This window comes from Clavelina lepadiformis, chromosome 8 (assembly GCF_947623445.1).
Source record: "Clavelina lepadiformis chromosome 8, kaClaLepa1.1, whole genome shotgun sequence".
Taxonomy (NCBI): domain Eukaryota; kingdom Metazoa; phylum Chordata; class Ascidiacea; order Aplousobranchia; family Clavelinidae; genus Clavelina; species Clavelina lepadiformis.
The window spans coordinates 7,222,137-7,244,907 of NC_135247.1; the positions used below are offsets into that span (position 1 = coordinate 7,222,137).

Sequence of the window (22,771 nt, forward strand, 5' to 3'; positions counted from 1 at the left end):
CAACATCAAAGTAATGGAGCATGTTGATACCACATCATAACAAGACGATGGCTTATCTCATTGCTTTATATTTAGTTAAAATATAAAGGGTGCAGTTACGGTCACACAAATGTGCGCTTTTCTTGCATCGACATTGAAGTGAAAATTATGAGTGAGTGAGTTAGCGTTAATGAGTGAAATAACATTTGTTGAATTTTTTTTTCATTGGTTTTTGCTCAATCCGATCATTAATTTTGCATCGTCTTGAAAACGATTTGCTTTAAGATGATTCTTGCATATTTTTAAATGAATATTTGTAATTTAACTTTACTGCCAACTTCCAGTTCTCGATGTTTCTTTTTATGCACACATCGCTAACGAAATCTTAGGGACCGATGTTGCTGGTGTATGGGATCGTTTGGCCTGGATTAACCTGTAGGCTATAGCCTACATTCGAGTACTCGCACTGTTGTGAGGTAGATAAGATTGGTAAAAAAACAAATTTTTTGTTAATATTTTGAACTGTATTGGCTATGTAACACTCTATTCGCTTGTATACAGAGCATTGCATAAACCCTTAAAATCGGCAAGGAAGCCTTTAATTAGGCTAAGCTTAACTACGGTAACGTGAACGGCATAAAGAAGTTGCCCGACAAACTAGTAGGCTATGGTATGGTATCACTAACTTTATTCTTGAACAGAGGAAAGTCTTTCCAGAACTTAAACTCGGCGATGATTCCTCATCGCTCGAGCGTCGGCTACCGATCTTGTCTTTGTGCAAATTCCGATAGATACACACATTTCTTATTATTTATTTAATTTGTTTGTATTACTCATGTACACAATCTGCTGCTGAACTGAACTGCACAAACTGAAATCATGCATAGACAATGCTTGCAGTTGTAAGCTGACTTTTTGTTAAAGTCTGCGTAGGTTGGCAGTAAGATATATTTTCTTATGCTAGTTACTGTATTAATTGTAATCATTTCATCATTTCTACCACATTGCAGTTTAAACAGTTTCTTACAGTTAAGTAACTTATTGATTGTTTTTTAAACTCTGTAATAAAACAATTTATGAACAGGTAAATTTGTTTTTCCACAGCAAAGAAGTACTTTTTCAAAATATAGTACTGTAATATTAAATTTTCAGTAATAAAAACTAAAATACAATTGTACCATCTGTACATGGTGACTTAAGTGATCTTGGTCTCACTACAATGAATATATCCATTGTCATTCTCTCAATACTCTCATTGGTACGACATTGTTTTTATGTAGAAAATGTTCACAAGCCATTTTAAGTTCATAAAGTTTATATATGTAACCGTTTGATTGGCATGTAATTGAAAATGTGAGATATGTAGTGCAATGACAGTCTGTGTTTCATGTTTGATTAATGTTCTTCGCATAGCTTTTTTATTTCTAAATAACTATTTTTATTTATTTAATTTAATTATGTTATATAATATTTGTTTCTTTAAACATTTATTTTCATTTTTATTATTTATTTGCTAAATCATCATCTTGATGTTTTGTAGAACATCCTTTTTGCCCACTGTTTCGTTGATGTGAACAATAAAGGTATCACTATATTATATATATATTTTTTGCCTAATTGTAATAATTTGTGCTTAAATATTCCTCTACAAAGAGTTTTGCGTATTTTATATATATATTTTTCATTATACCTATTCATTGCATATTTTTATTAAACTGGTTTATTTTAGCTATAGTATAACTTCCTGAATTACTATATAACTTCCACATATACAATAGCAGCTGGTTTAATAGCACTTTCGTTATGTTTGATTGTATACTATTTGTATTAAATGATGCCGTTATTCTTAGCTTTATTTAACGTAAATCATTCATCTGAAATAATAGATTAATAGTAACACAATAATAGTAGAAAAGCAACACAACCTCACGGCTCAAAAGATGCTCGTTTGTGACAATACGAACCGTGAAGTAATCTTAGTCTTCGACTAAGGAATGCCCGAAGCAGAAACAAACACAAGAAGTAATTAAGATAAAACGAGGCGAGTTAACAAAGGAATTTTCATTACATTTTCACCTGGCCTATAATAAATTTGGTCTAATGACTGTGGTTGTTATAATAGACTTGGTATATACATTGGCTTGGGCTTGCAATAAGCACGTACTCAAAATAACATATACTGAACGCGTATCGTATACGTGCTGATAGGTAATGCAAGTTAGTCTACATACGAAATATTTCACTGTTCGCCATAGCGAGCTGGAGGTACCCCTTTGTTGGTTCGGCTTGATCGGCGAAGATTTCTTTCTGTGGGCATGTTCTGTATTTCTGGTTCGTCCATGACAGGAGCATCGTTTTGAACTTCAATGTCTGGTGAAGGGTTGCTTATAAATTTTTCTGTGACGGGTAGCCTATTTCATCTCTGCTTGGCGCTTCTTGAGGGCATGGTGAGAGATCGTTCAAAGACACTGTAGATTCCTGTCCGTCTGGCCGTCGGACGCGTGCATACGTTGGATTTGTATCTATCAATTCAACTTCGTCTGCCAAGGGATTGTATTTACTGTTGAGTACAAAACGTCGGAGGTACACTTTATTGGGAGCGATCAGCCACGATGGTATTGAAGGTCCCGAGGTAGAGAGTCGGTCAAAGGAGAAAAATCTTTGGTGAGGTGTCACGTTTGATGCCGTGCAGAGCAGCGACCTTATGGAATGCAAGGCTTCAGGTAAAACTAGTTCCCACTGGGATAATGGAAGTTTCCTTGACTTGAGTATTAACGTAACTGTTTTCCAGATGATACCGTTGTATCTCTCCACTTGGGAATTTCCAGTGGGGTGATATGGGGTTGATGAACTTGTTGCAATTCGCAAGTTTCGAAGGTGAGTGCGAAGTTCGTGTGATATAAGAGAGGGTCCACGGTCAGAGTGAATATAACTGGGCAATCCAGTGAAGGTAAACAGTTGATTCAGGCCCTGAATCACTGTTGTCGAGTTCATATTCGGACACGGCACAGCGAACGGAAATCGTGAGTACTCGTCGATTATTATGGTTAAGATATACTTGTTATTAGACGATGAAGGTATCGGTCCTTTGAAGTCGCTGCTAATTCGTTCCGTTGGTTTTGTAGCTTTTATTAACGCCGTCTGGGGAGGTCTGTAAAATCATGGTTTATTTTCAGCGCATATCTTACAGTTCGAACATACCTTCCGTATTTCGTCGGTTGAAAAAGGTGCGAATAAACGTCTTCATGCGAATAAACTGCAACATTCTGGTGACTCCATGATGGCCCAGGTTATTATAGATGTCTTCTAGTTGACTTGGTTGATAGATAGAGGCGCTGGTTGATCTTGAGAGACAGTCTGCAACCGGGTTCATTTTGCCAGGACGGTAGCAAATTGAGTAATTAAGAGAGGCAAGTTCCAAATGCCAAGTTTGGATTTTATTGTTTTTGATTTTCGTGCGACGACGATTGTCAAACATGTAAGCTACAGATCGCTGGTCAGTTACTAGTTCGAAGCTTTGGCGTTGTAAAAGATCCTTCCATTTCCGAGTAGCTTCGATGATTGCAGTCGCTTCTTTTTCTATAGCTGGATACTTCAATTCACTTCCGTGCAACATACGTGACATGAAAGCGACCGGTCGTCCACCTTGATTTAGAGATGCTGATATCGCAACATCTGAAGCGTCACACTCTACAACAAATGGCGTAGTCTCATCAATGGATTGTAATGAGGTGGTAGCCAGTTCCGTTAAAAGCTGGTGAAACGTTTGCTCAGCTTCTTCACTGAGGGGAAAGGACTGGACTGTCGTTAGTGGTTTCACTTTGTCGGAAAACCGTGGAATCCACTTCGAATACTAAGACAAGAAGCCAAGAAGGCGTTGTAGAGCAATTTTGTTCCGTGGGAGAGGATATTCTTGAAGTGGCTGTAGTCGGTCAGGATCTGGTTTGATTGTTCTGTACTGAACTTGGTAACCAAGAACGTTGATTTGAGAAACCGATTTGACAGTCTTGCTTTCATTGAATGTTAAGTTTCGGCGTTTGAATACGGTAGGGGAAAGTGGTGTAAATTGGACCCCGGCTGATTTGAGACTAATAGCGGTACGTGACGTCACAAATATCACGTGACATGGAAGAGGTTAGCAAGACAACAAGGCAGCAGTTGTGTTTGATCTCGTTTCTTTTGTGGTCTAGTTACGAAAACGCAAATAAACTATTAGGGGTGTCTGATCTTATTTTGGTTCATGCGTTATTTCGATATAATCGGAGGCTAGAGGCAGGTAGGAAAATAATTTAAACGTTTCGAGACAACTAAAACATTCACAGATACCATGACAGTATTAGACTGTCAGTTTGAGATGTTAGTGCATGAAAAGCCTGAAAGAAATTTTAGCTTAGGGTTGTGTAAAATGGACCCCCAATAAAACGTGTAATTTGGACCCCCCCCTCTAAATTACACGTGGAGGCAGATAACATTACCTATTTTCTAGGGGTATTAAACTGTCATTTTGTGATCCTTCTGATCTTGAACTTGGTACAAACATGACCACAAGAGCTGAGCGTAAGAGCAAAGGCGTGTATGGAAAGTGGGATGAAGAAGCGATGCGACATGCAATAGAGGCTGTAAGAGATGGCACAATGGGTACAAAAAAAGCAGCGAAACAGTTTGATGTCCCCAAAACGACTCTTCTTAGAAGACTGAAAAATATGAACAAGATTGCTCTTGGCAGCCGCAAGATGTTAGGAAGATCTACTGACCTCCCGGAAGAGATTGAGAAGCAATCGACAAAGCATATTGAAGATATGGAAGCCAGGTTTTATGGCTTGACATAGATGGACCTTCAAAAGCTTGCATTCCAAATTGCAGAAGCAAATAACATTTCTGCTTGATTCAACAAAGAAAAGAAAATTGCTGGCCCTATGAATGGGTGAAAGGATTTCTGAAAAGGCATCCAGAAATATCTCTTCGATCCCCGGAGGCATCATCCCCGCAGGCATCCCCATCACTAGCGAGAGCATCCGGATTTAACAAACCACAGATAGCTAAATTTTTGAACTCATGCATGAAATTTATGAAAAGAACAACTTAACTGCTGCAAGAATTCAGCTCAGCTTTATAATCGCCAACACAAGCTCAGCTCTAATGGAAAATGCAAGCTCAGCTGCAGTTAACACCACCACTTCGACTCCAAGTGCCAACGCAATCTTATCTCCTATCACCACCACAATTTTGACTCCTGTCACCACTGCCAGCTCTATTCCAATTGCCAGCACAAGCCCCAGTTTGGTTGGAACCACCTTACGACCTATCCTAGAAATTAGCACAAATGATTCTTTGTTTCCTGTAGAAGAGCCAGCTTCAGTTATAACTGAAACTCCTGCTTGCATCAACAAAACAGCTGAAATCAGCAATCTAGTTTCTGACATGCAAGCCAGCCCTGTAGGCCTACCCTCATGCCTCATCCAGTTTTTATTCTGAGAAAAAAAAGATTGTTGTAACTGTAACAGATATCAGCCCTCCACCAAAGCGAATCCGATCTATGAATCCTGGTACTAAACGGCGAAAATCTTCAAGCGCCACAATTTTGACAAGTTCTCCTCATAAAAACACACGAGACATACAAGAGAAAGTGATGTGACTAAAAGGAAAAGAGGCGGTGCGCAAAAAAATAAACAGAAGAGAGGAAGGAAAGCAGAGAACAAACAGAATTCCATCTGCCTGGTGTGTGGAGATTCTGCAGATGAAGACTGGATTCAATGCAAAAACTGCAAGGAATAGGCCCATGTGGATTGTGCTGATATTAGTGATTCCAAGTATTATTACTGCGACAACTGTTCGTAAATGTGTGTTTCTGTTTTTGCATGGGTTGTTCTATTTTTGTGAGTTATCGTTGGTTCCAGATTGGACAATCACACATTGTGTAAATTGGCCCCTTATTTAAAGAAATTGAAATTTACTATTTACCTGCAGTGTCATTGAAATAGCATGAAAAAATTTAATTTGGCAGTGCACCTGCAGTTTAAATGATTTAAGCCCGATACTTCGTTATGTTGTACCTTTCATGTATGTAAATAAACAAGTGAAGTTTGAAAGAAATCAATCAAGGACTTTCGTTATTATCACAAATTTTGCTTAAGGGGTCCAAATTACACGAGTTTCCCCTAAGCAGTTTTTGGACATTGTCGTCATGTTCTTATTGTGTCCTGCCACAGACCGTGACGTCATCTTGGTATGCAAAAACGTCATTCAGATTTTCTTCATCAATGATGCGGTCAATTGCTCTCTGGAAGTTGATCCCTCCGTTTGTGACACCATATGGGATTCTTTTGTATTGCCATAACTTGCCATTAGCTTCAAACACTGTGGAGACACGGTCGGTTTCCAATATCGGAATCTGATGATAGGCGGATTTCAAGTCGAATTTTGAGAAGACGGAATACTTTGCAAGTTTATTTATCAGGTCATCTATTCTTGGAAATGTATATGCATCTACGTGAGTGTAAAGGTTAATCGTTTGCGAGTAGTCCACACACATTCGGGTTTTTCCTTCAGTGCGAACAACTAGGCCTACTATCTGTGCTCGCCACGGAGACCGACTGAGTTCAATTACATCATCATCTTGCATTTTTTTGATTTCTTCTCGAATAAATTGTTCATCAGGTTTGCTATACCGCCGTGATTTGACTGCAATAGGTTTGCAAGATTTTGGTAACAGTGGAAATAAGGTTTCCATTGCAATAGTGGCCGCTGGTAAGGCACAGACTATAGGTTTGGATAAGGTAAAGTCTTCCTCAATACCACCGTATTTGATTATAAGCCGATTATGCCGTTTCTGGAATGCTTGGCTTAAGATCACGTTGTTGCATAAGTTGTCCATGACACCGAGTTGTACGTTTTCGTATTTGCGGTTGTTAACGACGATGTGGGTTGTGCAGGAACCTAACATTGTACATCTTAAGCTGCTTTGTGCCATAGATACTTCTTGGCGTGTTGGGGTTATTGGAAGATTCAGTGATTTTGCAGTGACGGCATTGATGTAGTTATCGGAACTTCCAGAGTTAACCAGAGCGCATAGGTTTTGATCTAGTATTGATATCATTAGCGCCGCTTCAAATAGGTTGTGCGGATAAATGGCACACAAGGTCGGTGTAGCTTTTGCTACTGTAGCGACGGTTTTCGAAGGGTACTTACTTTTACATACCTTCAAGAAATGTCCAGTTTTTCCACATTTGTTGCACGTGAGATGTCGCGCTGGACAAGATCTCCTCTCATGAAAGTCATAACCGCAAAAATAGCACTTTTTCTTCTTGAAGGAAGCTGCGATATACGTCGTTGTTTCTTTAAGCTTCTCACCTTGATTCTCTGTTTCATTTTTGATATGATGACTTTGCGGGTTTATGGAGACCGATGAGCATGTTGTATGCAGAGGCATTCTTGATCGCCATGTCTAAAGCGTTTACTTGGTCTACTGCTGATTCGAGAGAAAGGGTCGTATTTTCTAAAACTCTTATGACGGATCGAGGGAGATGAGAGACCGTTCATAAATGCATCTCTACAGAGTTCTTTGCAATATTGTTCCGCAGTAACATCTTTGCACTGGCAGTTTTTGCTGAGTATTTGTAACGTTTGCATAAACTGCGTTGGGGACTCGCTTGGTTGCTGCTTTCTCGTTGCCAATAAGTGGCGAGCAAAGATTTCGTTCGGTTTCTTGAAAAGTAAATCCTGCAAGATTTCAACACAGAGTCGTATGTATTGCAATCTTCTATGAATTCAAATACTGTATCTCCGCGGACACAAAATTCGTCAATAGTTGAAGTTTGTTGATAGGAGGAGCTGTAGAAATTTGTTCTTGCGCAAGTTCAGCTAGGAAGTTATCAAACGTTCTTTTCCAATGTTTCCATAATTTGCTGGCGGTTTCGCAGTTGATGTCAACTTCTAGCTTGGCAGGTTTCAGCGCACTTGTTTTAGACATGTTATTGTCAGCCTACAAATTACGTTAAATAAATTGTACTAAATGATGCCGTTATTCTTAGCTTTATTTAACGTAAATCATTCATCTGAAATAATAGATTAATAGTAACACAATAATAGTAGAAAAGCAACACAACCTCACGGCTCAAAAGATGCTCGCTTGTGACAATACGAACCTTGAAGTAATCTTAGTCTTCGACTAAGGAATGCCCGAAGCAGAAACAAACACAAGAAGTAATTAAGATAAAACGAGGCGAGTTAACAAAGGAATTTTCATTACATTATTATAACGGACTTGTTAAATATTTATGAATGTTACTTGCCACGCATGCATGTTATGGTTATTTGTATTTCAGGATTAATAAGCAGAATTCGTGTTAAAAGAGAATGGACCTATCCACCTATAAACACTGTGGAAACAAGCCCTCAGGCTGTTGCATACTTTAAGCAAAAGATAATTGGAACGGTGAATATTTTTTTGTTTCAATAATATTTACGCACATTTTGTGACCATAAAATATTGTTGTCTTTTTTGCTTACACCACTATTTTTTAATTAATCTGTATTAAAAATACTATATACGTTATGAATAACTCATTTTAATCAGCAAGAACTACAAACGATTTAGGTTAAATCAAGCACAAATCCCCCCAAATATGAACTAGTGCCTACCGTAGCTGTTAAAGATGGAATATTTGATCTGGTAACTAACCCTGGATCAGCTTCAGCTGATATTTGGCAGCTGAAACCAGTAGATAGAGAGCAAACTCCACGTATTACCTTGACAATTTTGGCATTGGATGCTAATGGAAATAAAGTAAGGAGAATTATTTAGGGATATAAGTTTTTTTTACATAATTACTTTTATCCCAGAAATACCTCTTTTAGGTGGAAGATCCTGTTGAAGTTACAGTCAATGTTTTAGATGTAAATGACAATGCTCCAGTATTTGTCCAATCTAGCTTACACGGAAATGTCTCAGAAGCAGCAACAATAGGTATTGCATTTTTTATTACACACTTTCATTGTGACTTGAAGCCAGAGAAATGCAATGAACAGTGTGCTGTTTTTGATGTATTTATATAGGCACAATCTTAAACATGAAAGTGGAAGCAACAGATGCAGACTTGAAGGGAGAAAATTATGGAGTTGTATCATTTTATTATGTCAGTCCAACTGATGATAAAAAATTTAATATTTCCGAAAATGGACAACAAATTCTTCTAAATGACGAGGTTGATTTCGAAACCACACCCCAATTAACTTTTGTAGTTGTGGCTAAGGATGGTTACCATGGAGCATCACGTAAGAAACTTTACTGATTTCTTTTTATCATATATTTTAGAAACTATTGATATTATTTTTGTCATGGTAAAGGTTCCGAAACAACAGCGACGGTTACAATAACTGTCCTTGACGCAAATGATCATGCGCCAGTATATACAAATGATAAGTTTGATACCTCAGTGGGTGAACTTTTGCCAGTGCAGTCAACAGTTATGAAGCTCAGTGCTTCTGACATTGATCAAGGAATTAACAAAGCGGTATGACTTTACTTAACATTTTGCAACAATTTCCATGTATTTTGTTTATGTATGTCAACATTTTTGTGTCAATGTTTGAAATTAAATATGTAAACTAATAAACTGCTCTCCTTCTTATTAAGGTTTCCTTTAAAATTGATTCTGGTAATACTGATGAACAATTTAGTGTTCGTTCCAACCCCAGTGCTGATGGGGATAGTACAGGAGAAATAGTTCTCAATAAGCCACTTGATTTTGAAAGTGGACTCACAGATTTTTCATTACGTGTAACTGCTTACAACAAAGACGCTAAAAATCCTGATCTATACTCGGTAAGTAAAACTTTTAGTGAAAGAAATTCACTGGTTTTTCAATTAGCGTGCATATTGTGGCAAAATACAATGGCAGGTGTTAAATGCAGATTACTGCTTATGTTGAGTAGGCTATAATCCATAAATAAAACCACCGTTACTAACGCAGAAACAAAACCTAATGTATATAATTATTAAGAAGAATATGAGTCAGATCTAAGGTAGATATAACATGCAATTGTTCTGCAAGGCTTGCATTACCTTTGGTCCAAGCAGCGAGCATCTCCCCTATTGTTACATATATATCATACAACTGCAATTACTTTTGATCAGTAATTAGTGTTATTACCTTACCCTGCATTTTATAGACAACTAAAACCTTTGAGATTAAAGTAACTGATGAAAATGAAGCACCGCAGTTCACACAAGAGGCCTACAGTGGCTATGTAAGGGAAAACAACCCAGATCCTGTACCAGACATTGTAACAGTTCAAGCCATAGACAATGATTTTGGTGGCAACCAAACAGTCACGTAAGCTAGATTTTGTTGAAGTAATTATTATTCAAAAATCAACTTCTAATTGAAATATATCATCGCAACATAAAATATTTACTCATTAAATTTTATTATTTTTCCAAAAATCTGTAGCCACTCTGAGCTTTGGGTACATTTATGAGTTGTATGATACTTTACTTGAATACAGTAGCTGTAACCAAGCTTTACCTGTATTAAAATTTGAGTGAATTCCTAGATACACAATTGATAACAATGAAGGCTGGTTTATCATTTCGTCTGATGGTAAAATCACCGCAAATGAACCAGTGGACCGTGAACATCCATCTGTGAATCCAGTGACCAATATATATGAGCTAGCTGTTCGGGCTACTGACAATCGTAAGCTTATAAAGTTGTCATGTAATGTTTATTGACTTTGTTTAAACTGAAACATGTAATAGAACCCTGATGCTACTTCCATTGTTCCTACAAGTATTTGGCACTGCATCGGCATATAAAATATTTACTTTTAGATCCAGTGCATCCCAGGTCATCTGTAGTAACTGTTAACGTAGAGATTGGTGATGTCAATGATAACGCCCCTGAAAAAGGGTCAGGATGGCGAGAAATTGTATGTGAGAATGTCAATCGAAAATATAAAAACGTTACAATTGTGACTGTTGTGGATAAAGATACTCCACAAAATGGGCCCCCATTTCATGCAAAAATTTTAGAATACACAGACATCTTCATGGCTGAAGGATGTGAGTACTTAATTTGTATTTTGGTTTAATCATTTCAGGTGGTTTCTTTAAAAATCTTAAAATCAAATTTGCCTGCAAAAAAATAAAACAATATGGTTGTTTGAACATGTTTTGATCAGGTCATTATTGACTATTGTATAAATTTATGAATCACAGATGATGATGATCGATTTGGAATTTTGTCTGATGTTTTGCAATTTGATGCCGCAGAGCAGAATCTCTATGAAATTCCCATTCAGCTTACAGACTCTACTAACATACCTGGTGAAAGTGTCATGACTAGTACCCAGACGTTGACATTGTCCATCTGCAGGTATCTGTATTGTATAGACTTTTTATGTAAAGTCTGACTTAAAGTACATGCAACATCTTTAACAACTGCAACAGTTATTACTGCTATGTGTATTGAACATTGCTTTGATTTATCTAAAGTGCTATTTGTAAATTTATGCTCGTTCATCGGGATGCAAAGACATTATTATAGCTCCCAGCAATAATATAGTCATCATCATTATAATTATCGCAGTTGTACTACTGTTGTTGAGTAAGTTGGCCAGCATTTTGTTCTGGTGCATGTCTCTTGCTTGAATAGATTAGTTAATCAGAACACTTTAAATTTAACTTCACTCTGCTGGGTTAACCTTTTTATGTCTGAAACATTAAAAAATAGTTTTTTTGTCGAATTTCCTGTTGAGGTGATTTAAATTTTAACAGTAGCTGTTACCAGAACTATTACTTTCAAAGCACTGAATTTTTTGATCAGCGGTTTTGCTTGGCATGAAGTTAACAACATAAAGCCTCATGAGAGAAATGTATTAACAATCGTTGCACTTTTTAACTATGTCTGACATTACATGTGTTTTTTAGTTGTAACAGTGATTATGTTCCTGATTGTTCATTTACCAAGCGAGTTGTGGGCGCCGGGTTTTCAGTTGCTGCTATAGTAGCTATTATTGCTGCTATTCTGTTATTACTGAGTAAGTGCATGAATCTTGAGCTTGACTTATTTAAACCTGAATATGCCTGACCTAAAATTGATCTCTGGTGAGCCACAAAATATTTTAGTGTTGGCATGTTACTATAAAAATACCACACTTGCATGCTGTCTACTCACTGCATTAATGACACACATAACTGAATAATGAACATGTATGGTAGTTGAATAACTCTATTACAGTAAACAATTGTGTTACTTCAAAGACCAATACGTTATTATAATAATAATAGTCGATAATTTTCTTTAACTTTTGATTGGATAGCAATCACATTTTCGAAAAATTTATCTAAAACCACTAAACCCTCTGTTTAGTCATTGTACTTGCGGTGGTGGCCTACAGACGTCGTAATATGGTTGAATTGGAAAAGCCGGTTCCTTTCTTTAATAAGGATTTTATTTTTGAAAACTATCAAAACCTTCAAGTCTATCTCGATGAAGACATTGGACATGAAGACATACCTTCCGATACTGACATTGGTGATTATATGAATAGGGTAAGATATTTGTTCAGGGTTTAAGCAAAGTGCTCATCATCATAACGCACCAGTGTTTATATTGCGGTTCATATTTTGAAAGCATTCATGTGTTGTACTTTTGTTACAAAAATGGAAAGTACTTGGCTTAAAACTCTTAGTTAGACACGTTTCGGAGAGACGCCCTTAATTGACATTGTCATTTGGCCACCCTAGCATATGGAGTTGGTGTAAATAAGAGCTGAGACGATCAGCTTGCAACTTGTAAGCAGTTTTGACTCCATCAGCAATATTAATTCTAAGGATTTTAAAGTCAACTCCATACAGGGTCTTCTTGATTTTTCCACATTTCAACAAAGTCTTCCACAAAGCCACTTACTACTTAACCAAGTTATTAGCGTTTGTAATTTGAGCTCTTTGTAATACATAGGATCAAATTTATCCCTGTTAGTGGCACTAGGAGAACACCTTTGTTAAGAAAATTCCACTTGAAACTCCTTGTCTTAAGCCGTGTTTTGGAATGATTTGGAATGATTCATTTGCGCCTTAACACCGATCGACATATTGTTATTTCCTGTTTTTTTTTTCTACATATAACCAGGCAAAGGATATTGCAGACAATGACCCTACAGCACCACCATTTGATTCACTTCTGGTCTTCGACTACGAAGGGCAAGGCTCCGATGCAGGCTCCTTGAGCTCGTTGAACTCCGGAACAACCGATGGTTCGCAGGATTACGACTACCTTAACAATTGGGGACCAAGATTCAAGAAACTGGCTGACATGTACGGCGGTGGTGAGAGCGATTAAAACTTGAAGCGCTTTCATAAAACCTGGTTACGTCGGAAAGGAGAAAGTAACTCTGAACGGCAACTGGTAAACCATTTTTACATTACTTGTAATGAATTGACACTTAGTCATAGGACTGTTTGTATGCTTTTTTACCGCCGCACACCAAACCTATGCGCATCAAAAATTTGCTACATTGGCACGGATCAGTTGAAATAATGTACAAAGTTTCTCTTTTTGTTCCCTGCTCTTCAATTTAAAATGTAGTAAACCTTTTCAGTAACCGAAACTCGAAAGTAATGAATTTTAAGAAATTTTGCTTGGATGGTTTTACTTTACATCTATATATCTTTATGAACTTTTAATTTCACGCTTAAGGTAATTCGACGACAATCCTAATGTTGTACTTGCTATACTTTTGTGTTTAAGTTAATTTGTGCTAGTTTTGTCTTAAGAAAGTTATAATAATTTTTATAATCTCATGCATTTTATGTATATAATGAAATATGAAAAATGTCATATTTTTATTATAATTTTCTATATCTACATTTTTGTAATTTTTTCGGACAAACTTGAACGGTATGAATTGTGCTATCACATAACATGAATTGTCGATTAGGAAGCACCAGATGGCGGCTGTCGGGTTTGATCAATATACGTTCATGTGACCTTATGGCAAACACCGTATTGGTATACTTTTCTTTTCATAGCTGTGCGATATTGATTTTATTGCTTTTCTTGTCGATGCTTGGCATGAAATTAGTTTTGTACAAATCCATTCTGGCTTAACTAACCCAATTAGTGCTAGTCACAGTTGCGTTTGTTTTGCAAGAGTACGTTTTGTTTTCAAACCAGCAGTCGCCTGTTAGGGTATGTTAACCTAGTTGTAAATAACGCCCGGTTGCCATATTTACTTTGCTATTGTAGTTTTATTTTTTATACGTGCTTCGCAATTATCTCATGTAAACTACAAATTTTTTTGCCTATGGCTTACAAATCTTGGCATTGTGCAGCAATGCAAGTGTTAACTGGTACGATGAATTCACTGGGTTACTCTGCATGAAGTTACATCCTATAATCATTGTGATGAATTTACATTCCTATAACCCGCTTCGCTATGACGGTTGTTGCACCTTTCTTAATATGCTCTTTGGTACATTGTGGTTTGCATATCTTGAACTACTCGCAATGTGTTTTTACTTTATGCGCCCTTTATGAAGTCATTTAGCTGCCCGAAGTTTTTCGACTTATTTACCCTAATGGCTTGTTTTTACCCTGAGTCGTTTGATACGTCGTCGAGGTGGCTGCGTGTAGTTAGTGCGACGTGCCTTTTGAAATAAAACAACTTCGTGTCCTATTTGAGACTTCAGCTGGAAGTCGATTCTTTATCACATAGAGCGAAACTAGAGTCCCGCGCGGGTTGTGGCACCCACGAGAGCTTCGCTGCGGTTGCGGTATGGTTTCAAAAATGCCGGGCAGTTGCGGGAACCCACAATGTTTCTGCACTTTTTGTGGAATGGGTGCTGGTACCCGCATTATAATCATACAGGTTTCATCTATTTGGTGATATACTTCTGTTAAACACATGGATATCAGTTCCTTTTGTTTGCTTCACCATGAAATTAAATAAGGTCAAATATTGTTTCTCTCCTTTTGTTATCACCAGCCACAGTAGGAAGGAAATACAGGCGATAGCTTAATGCTGATTTAATCAGATTAACAAACCCGACCCACAAAAGAACATGACATGCGAAGTGACAGACTTGTTGTTTTATCACTAAGGAAAAAGAGTCCTTGTGGTTTACGTAGTCCAAAGACTAGATTAATTGTCGACCTGCAATCACAATCGTTATTTGTATTCAGTATGTAACCGTTTCAAATCTCTGTTGCGAAAACTTTAATCACGGCTGTATTTCTTACGATTTTAATCAATATTACTCCCGCCTTGTTATCGAACTCTGTCTTGCATAAGCAATAGTCGCATCGTTTTAGTCTCTAAGATTAGTTGGAAAGAGCAGGCTGCCTTGTACTCTCGTCAAATTTGGCAAAAATAGCAGGTAATTTTTTATGCGTTATGACAAGCAAACAAAGTTTCATAGTAGCAGGCCATGTTGCCAGACCATTCTCTCCCTTCCGAGTTATTAAGCTCACGACTGGAATTTAATCTCAACACCAGACCCAATTTACGTTTTAGTGGGAGATTTGTTTATTGGATGTGGTAAAAGGGAGTTTATGGAATGTTTAGGTCCATATGATCCTATTATGCCATAACGTGTTATTTTATAGAGCGACATGGTATCCTAATATTGCCATGAATTTCAAAGTATTAAATATGCCAATCTTCAAAATTGCTTTGAAACTCCCAGATCAATTTTGACACTGAGAAAGTATCCCGTAAGTTTAAAGTTTTAATAATTAATGTAGTAGAACAGATGGTTACATATGGTTTAATTAAGTCAAATAATGGAAAATGTGTGATTTTATCTAGGCTTTTGAATGCAATTTACTTGTTGCCCTGAAAAATTTCCTACGTCTTTGAAATCAAAAAAAGTAACACAATTATTTGTAGGATGTTGAAAAATATGGTTAGGTTATAATTATTAATTACCGAGTACAAAAAATCTAACCAAGTATAAGTGTTTATTTTTAGGCTTATGGGCAATGTTTTTGCATTACGCACAAAAATGGCAAGAAAACGGACATAGTGTTTTGTGTTCTCCCACCGTAACGAGTATAAACGTAAAAATACAGCGATATTCTCATTTTGTTGTCAGTTATTTTCAAATCGTCAAGTATATTCGAAAGCGTCATTTCACTAAACTAAACATTGGTTCATAAAATACTGCATGATGACATGTGCGTAATATTTTCAACGGAATTCCATGAATAGCCTGTTTTATTGGCTAATAACTAATTATTCTATGTAAACTTCGTCACTGTTGAGGTAGTTGGCCGGCCAACAGCGCTGGAACGAACAAATTTCTTTTGGCTAAAAAATTTTTGGCGAGTTAGTTCACGATACTCGTGCGCTCCATCTAGCGGGTCAATTGCAGTTGGAGCTTCTTTTAGCATCTGCATCTGAAAAGTTAAGGCTTTATGTAAAACGTATTGTTCCATACAAGTTACATGGATCTATATTTTAAATTATATTACCCGCTGTCGAAGTATTTCGATGTTCTTTTCGAGTCTTCGATTTAACTTTTCTCCTTTCCTTATTCGTGTTTGATTGCAAAAAAAATCGTTTTTCAACTCCAGAACTTCATTTATCAATTCAAGTTGGTGAGATGCCAATTCAATATTTACACGTTTTGTTTTTTGTTCTTTCGTTATTGCTCTAACTTTATCCTTAGTAACTAAATCAGTGAAGTGATTTGCAGTTGATAGACTGAAACAAAACACAAAATGCGATGCGATTGTTATAAGAAACCTGTAGCCTATATGCACATAGTGAAAATTCGGTAACCACACAGTTACGTACATGCTAGCAGCCCGCTATACGTAGCCTATACCTTTTGCGTAGTTGTTGATTTTTCATTAAAGTGTTCCTGTTGTTTTCGCGCGCCTTTTCCATTTTTTTTTTGGTAGAATCCATTTCTTGCAGTATATCCTGCTTTTCTTTTGTCCATTGACTTCTTTCCTGATCCATTTCTTTCTGAAAGGCGGTTAGGTCTTCTCTTAAAACGTCAACAATTTGATTCAATTGCATGCATCTAAGGAAACATTTAGATCGCCTTCACTTGTTGCCCATTTGGAGCTTATTTCCTAAAATATTCAGATGAATTTTCAGCGGCTCAGCCTTACTTGGAATCCAGCGTAGAGTTTGTTCGTTGTAATTCTTTACAGTAACCATCCTGTTCGTTATAGTTTGCTTTCAACTTTTGTAACATCTCAGCCATATTTTCCAATTCTTTTTCTAACCGACCATTCGATTCTATTGTACAGCTAATATTTAACAAGAATTTATTTTTTATCACCAGCAAAAACTATAATTAAGAATTAAATTAGGAAAATATTGACTTATTCTCAATATAAATGGAACCTTTTAGTTTGTTATTTTGTCGCAACATCCATTCGGCTTCTTTTTTCATCTGATCGCGTTTCTGCTCGAGCAAATGACAGTTCCTTTCCAAGGTTGTATTCTTCGCGTTCAAGTCACTTAACTCCTCGCGTAAATTAAAGTTACTTGTTCGCGTCTCATTCAACTAGGAGGAAAACCAAACCGATTACTATTGCTATATAAGCTCAAAGCTGTTATTCACTTAAGGTAGGTCTTTATCATATACATTATACCATATTGTAGTTAAAACATGAATTAAAGCTAATGAATGAATGAGACGTTGTGGTCTGCTGTTGTAAAATCAACTATACACTATCTTTCTGCGTGTAAGCAGTCGTATAACACATGGTGAACCATCCATTAAGGTCAAGGCAGAAGCCAGGGTAATATTTTACAAAAACAAAACATGTCAAGTATGTCCCAGATAAAGTATATGCTGTTTAATGCAGTTTAGCCTTAGAAATGTACTGTGCCAGAATTCCAGAAAGTTTTACAGTACATTTTTTGGTTGTCGATTTAAATAGTTTCTTTTTCGAAGTGACTGTTTCACCGTAAGTAGGTCACGAAGCCTGTTGTTAAAGGAAGGCCGTTATAGTTTACGAAAATGGGTATATGCAAGGCGTTGAGTTTAGCTATAAACTTATGTAAGGTTTTTTTTTGGAGTTGGATATTGATTAAAATGTAGATTTAGGTTAGGCTTAGGTTACTATGTTATAACATTTAACTTGAGTTAACAAGAAACTATGAAAAATAGTTTTAAATGCACGTTTTTTTCCAGTGTAACAACCAATATTGCCAGCCTTTCCTTTTATAAAACAGTATAGAAAACATATTCTACACTGGTTGTCTGGGAATTCATAGCAGATACAATGGTTTATTTTCTTTTGCCATATGGAAGCAAAATTTGCTTATAAGTTATATATTTATAAATACTTGATTGTTTCTAAAGCTACGGTTAAAATCGTACTGCCGTGCTTTTGGTTTCGGCATCGGATTCGGGCCATAAATATTAGGTCCATTTGCATCTTTATAACAAAAAGTAGTGTACTCGTTGAGATGAAACTTTCTTATAATTAACTTCATATATCAACTGCATTTTATATTAATAGACTGTACCAGGTATACCCACAATAACCAAAACATATGAAGGTCATAAACGACCTATAATTTAATTTGTCTGGGCGTACAATGTACGCAGGCATATGAGGTAATATACGCAGTATAGGCCTAAATTTTCAACAGAAATTCGTTTCCCTTAATCTTGATCCAAACATACTGAAATAATTTTTTATTATAACGTAACTGTGCGTCGTAATTTATTGATCTTGTAAGCAGGAGTGTTGCCAGTTTACAAAGTTTATAGGAGCTACCGGTGCTGATACAATGAGTTTGCTAGTTTATTTATTGACAATGTTGTGACATTGCTTACTTCTTTGCTCAATCTTTGCTTGTCCGATTGCAGTGTGTTGCTTTTTTCCTTGAGTTTGCTGACATCGCCAAGTAACTGACAGATGAATTCTTCTCGACGCAAAGCAAACCTTTGATTATACTCGATGTACTTTGAATTGCTAAGTGCTAACTTTTGCGTTTCGTCAATAAATATTTCTTTCATTTCAATTAAGTCTTTGTCGTTCTGTAACATAATAATCCCTTCATAATTATTTAAAAAAATGCCATCCTAATTATATTTTTGTCATATTCCTACATGAGTATATTTCAGTGCTTTTCAACCTGTGGAACTGTACGCATTTGTGGGTGTAGACAAAAAATCTAGTGCAAATAACGAACACCGCGCGGATGAAATTCGCCTCTCTGATTTTAGGTTATTTTTAAGCAACGCTGATTGGTTGTGCAAGTTTGGCGTTTTCACACTTTCCCTCGGGTCGGGCCATAGTCGAGTCAAGCTCATCCGCGATGTACGTTGCACAGTTATCGTAAAGCAAATCCAGTTTTGTCAATATAACTTCCATGCATCAGACTGCCATTAAAAAGAGCGTGACAGAATGTTGAAGTGTCAATGAAAATATAACATCAAAGTAACGGAGCATGTTGATACCACATCATAACAAGACGATGGCTTATCTCTTTGCTTTATATTTAGTTAAAATATAAAGGGTGCAGTTACGGTCACACAAATGTGCGCTTTTCTTGCATCGACATTGAAATGAAAATTATGAGTGAGTGAATTAGCGTTAATGAGTGAAATAACATTTGTTAAATTTTTTTTATTGCTTTTTGCTCAATCCGATCATTAATTTTGCATCGTCTTGAAAACGATTTGCTTTAAGATGATTCTTGCTTATTTTTAAATGAATATTTGTAATTTAACTTTACTGCCAACTTCCAGTTCTTGATGTTTCTTTTTATGCACACATCGCTAACGAAATCTTAGGGACCGATGTTCCTGGTGTATGGGATCGTTTGGCCTGGATTAACCTGTAGGCTATACATTCGAGTACTCGCACTGTTGTGAGGTAGATAAGATTGGTAAAAAAACAAATTTTTTGTTAATATTTTGAACTGTATTGGCTATGTAACACTCCATTCGCTTGTATACAGAGCATTGCATAAACCCTTAAAATCGGCAAGGAAGCCTTTAATTAGGCTAAGCTTAACTACGGTAACGTGAACGGCATAAAGAAGTTGCCCGACAGACTAGTAGACTATGGTATGGTATCACTAACTTTATTCTTGAACAGAGGAAAGTCTTTCCAGAACTTAAACTCGGCGATGATTCCTCATCGCTCGAGCGTCGGCTACCGATCTTGTCTTCGTACAATTTCCGATAGATACACACATTTCTTATTATTTATTTAATTTGTTTGTATTACCCGAATTTACAATTGTTCTTCAAGACCGCTGAACAAAAGTAAGCGTCGCTTACACCTTCCTTACTCAAGGAAATTACAATTATAGCGCAACTAGAAATCGAATCCGTTTCGCATTTGGCCTCTTGTAATTTGTTTCCCTAAGGGGCGAATTGAGGTTACAAATGCTGACGCTTATACGGATATGGATTCTTTTATAAAATGTTTAATTTCAATAAGTAGTACCAAGAAAATGTGAACGAATGACAAAATCACTAGCCTGCCAAACATTTTACAGCTTGGACTGTATCACGTGCGGGTGAGACTTTCGTGACACTAAAAAGTGCGAACCGTCATGAAAAAGGTTTAAAGACACTGGTATATTTCATAAAGCAATTTTCTATAGATTACATGACAAAATCGCTTTACTTATATTGTCATCAGTGTAGTAACATACCGTTAGTCATGGTCTTACTTTGAAGTAGGTATCACGATCTTGTTCGTGTTTCTTTTTGTCTGTGAGTGCAGAGTAATAAAGCTGCCGTAGAGCGTTGTTAAGAGTTTCCTTCTTCTTTATTTCGTCATACTTTTCTTTGAATTGATACGTTCCAGCACGACAGTCTTCATAAAGGTAATCGAGATCCTGCCCGGTGTGACGAAGTTCCTGCAATAATTGCGTTAATTGCAAAATGGAAACAAATTTTAATTACCATGAATGAAGTCACAAATTGTGAAACAAAGTATCAAACGGTTGAACGCTATTTGACTTAAATAAATAAGCGCCTGTTTTAACATGCACTGTAATATGAAAACATCAAACGTTGTACAGTAGGTCTATACAAGTGTACACATTGCTTTTTGTTGTTGCAGTATGCTGTTATATACCGATTACAGTATCAAAACTGTTGTATATCATTTAAACCAGTGGTTCTCAAACTGTGGTACGCGTACCACTAGTGGTACGCGAGAGCTTTTTAAGTGGTACCGCGTACCGCTGAACATGATTTTCGATGTGCTGTGAGTAATGTGTTGCCCCGGATAGACAAGCTTGTGCAGAAGAAACAGTTGCTTCTATCAAATTAAATTGTGTTTTCTTGTTATTCATTGGTGTTATGGTATAGTAATAACGGTAATAACTAATAAATACCGGTACATTTGAGTAAAATAAGTCATTCAGGAGCCAGGTGGTACGCAGTGTAGCAAAAAAAACGAACGAGTGGTACGCGATCGCAAAAAGTTTGAGAAACACTGATTTAAACTATAATGAGTAAGCATGCAGGCTACCATATGTAACAGTAACCAAGCTTTCATTGACAAATATTAGATTATTTTGCAATGATGATCGCCCGCGTAATTATCACACGCTAATTTTTTCTCATTTTTTTGAGAAAATAATCATCATACTGTTGGTTAGAAAATTATTAAGTTATTACTTTACAGTTTAGACTCTTTTGGGCTGGCGAAAAGCGAGTGACGACTAAACCAGATGAGTAGAAAAGTTGCTGATATAATCAGAAAATCGGTAAAAATTTTCCGGTTTGTGACAATATAAGGTAATTTTATGGCTACATATTGGTAAATGTTGGAATGTCTCATTAAGGTTCAGCTTTTAAACTAAAGTAAATATATTCTTTCTCATATTGATTGTTCAGTTAAATAATTTTGATGTACCCTTAAACTTATCAAGGGTTGCAAACAAGAGGAGCATGTCAACACCATAGAAACCATGAAATCAAAAGAGCTGTTTGTTTGCAAACCTGACTTAAAGCAAACTTTACCAAGTCTCGAAACTGGATATGTCTAGGAACAAAGCAAAAGATTTCCTATTCAATAATTGTGATACCTGCCATAGCTTGCTGTATTCTTCACTCGAAATATTGTGCTCCAATGGTGTTTGTGCTATTGTCAGTTGAAGCTAACAAAAATAAATATTTACCATAATCCTAATTGTTGGACCGAAACTGAGCACTGTACACTCAACTATTCGCCAATTATTACAAGTAAAAGATATACTATAGCATAGGGCCTATGCTATAGTAGGCCCTAGGCATGAGCTTATGCCATAGGCTAATGCCTACGGCGTGCTTAAATGTAGGCTACAGTGTATTGCTGTTTGCAAAAGCCAGAAAACACTTTAACAAAATTTGACCAAATCAGTGTAAAATCTTTCAGTAAAGTAACTAACATTGGGATTTTTGGAAGATCCCTTTTCTCTCCACGACAAAGAATCTCCATCGGCGGACGGTAGCGTCATGTATAAAACGGACATATTTGCAACAGGGTAAAAAAGTAAAAATTACTTAAAATCTTAATTGCCTAATTGGAAAAGCAGTTGGTGTACGTCGATTTCGTTTAATAACACAAACTTCTGATCTTAAATGCATACAATGGAATGTTTTCAACGACAATATAGCATGTTAGCGATGTCTTCATCTACACACCTTTATCTATTTATTCTATCTATATGATTATTGATTAAACTTGTTTTAAGATAAGCTTGTTGTTGTTTTGTAATAATCGCAATAAGAATGTGCTGCTAGATTTACGAGCGTGAAGGAAACAGTCGTAATGGTAAATTACAATACAAAGTCTTGTAACAGCAGGCT

The 22,771-nt window shown here is 36.6% G+C and overlaps 2 protein-coding genes across 2 annotated transcripts; one reads left to right on the forward strand and one right to left on the reverse strand.

Annotated features, from left to right (window-relative positions):
• Nucleotides 1-1,087: 1,087 nt before the first annotated feature.
• On the forward strand, nucleotides 1,088-14,658 carry LOC143468675 (cadherin-2-like). Its single transcript, XM_076966010.1, has 15 exons — nucleotides 1,088-1,237; nucleotides 1,520-1,562; nucleotides 8,304-8,413; nucleotides 8,576-8,764; nucleotides 8,836-8,944; nucleotides 9,034-9,252; nucleotides 9,325-9,491; nucleotides 9,614-9,802; nucleotides 10,150-10,313; nucleotides 10,534-10,676; nucleotides 10,811-11,041; nucleotides 11,198-11,354; nucleotides 11,909-12,018; nucleotides 12,351-12,532; nucleotides 13,083-14,658. Exons 1-15 carry the CDS (start codon nucleotides 1,199-1,201, stop codon nucleotides 13,320-13,322), a joined length of 2,292 nt encoding a protein of 763 aa, XP_076822125.1. The 5' UTR covers nucleotides 1,088-1,198; the 3' UTR covers nucleotides 13,323-14,658.
• A 1,272-nt stretch (nucleotides 14,659-15,930) lies between these two features.
• Nucleotides 15,931-22,483, reverse strand: LOC143468933 (uncharacterized). Its single transcript, XM_076966418.1, has 9 exons — nucleotides 22,351-22,483; nucleotides 22,009-22,080; nucleotides 20,641-20,829; nucleotides 18,788-18,991; nucleotides 17,341-17,503; nucleotides 17,103-17,232; nucleotides 16,811-17,011; nucleotides 16,455-16,686; nucleotides 15,931-16,379 (listed from the first exon to the last, which is right to left on the reverse strand). Exons 1-9 carry the CDS (start codon nucleotides 22,432-22,434, stop codon nucleotides 16,221-16,223), a joined length of 1,434 nt encoding a protein of 477 aa, XP_076822533.1. The 5' UTR covers nucleotides 22,435-22,483; the 3' UTR covers nucleotides 15,931-16,220.
• Between the last annotated feature and the right edge of the window lie 288 nt (nucleotides 22,484-22,771).

Bases quoted from the DNA above. Each gene is read 5' to 3' on its own strand.
- LOC143468933 (XM_076966418.1), bottom strand. From the start codon at position 22,434: ATGTCCGTTTTATACATGACGCTACCGTCCGCCGATGGAGATTCTTTG. The intron at 20,830-22,008 runs GTATCACAATTA...CAATTATTGCAG, and splicing joins AATACAGCAAGCTATGGCAG to GAACTTCGTCACACCGGGCA. The intron at 17,233-17,340 runs GTTCCATTTATA...GCTGTACAATAG, and splicing joins ACAAAATAACAAACTAAAAG to AATCGAATGGTCGGTTAGAA.
- LOC143468675 (XM_076966010.1), top strand. From the start codon at position 1,199: ATGAATATATCCATTGTCATTCTCTCAATACTCTCATTG. The intron at 8,414-8,575 runs GTGAATATTTTT...CAAACGATTTAG, and splicing joins AGCAAAAGATAATTGGAACG to GTTAAATCAAGCACAAATCC. The intron at 10,314-10,533 runs GTAAGCTAGATT...GTGAATTCCTAG, and splicing joins GGTGGCAACCAAACAGTCAC to ATACACAATTGATAACAATG.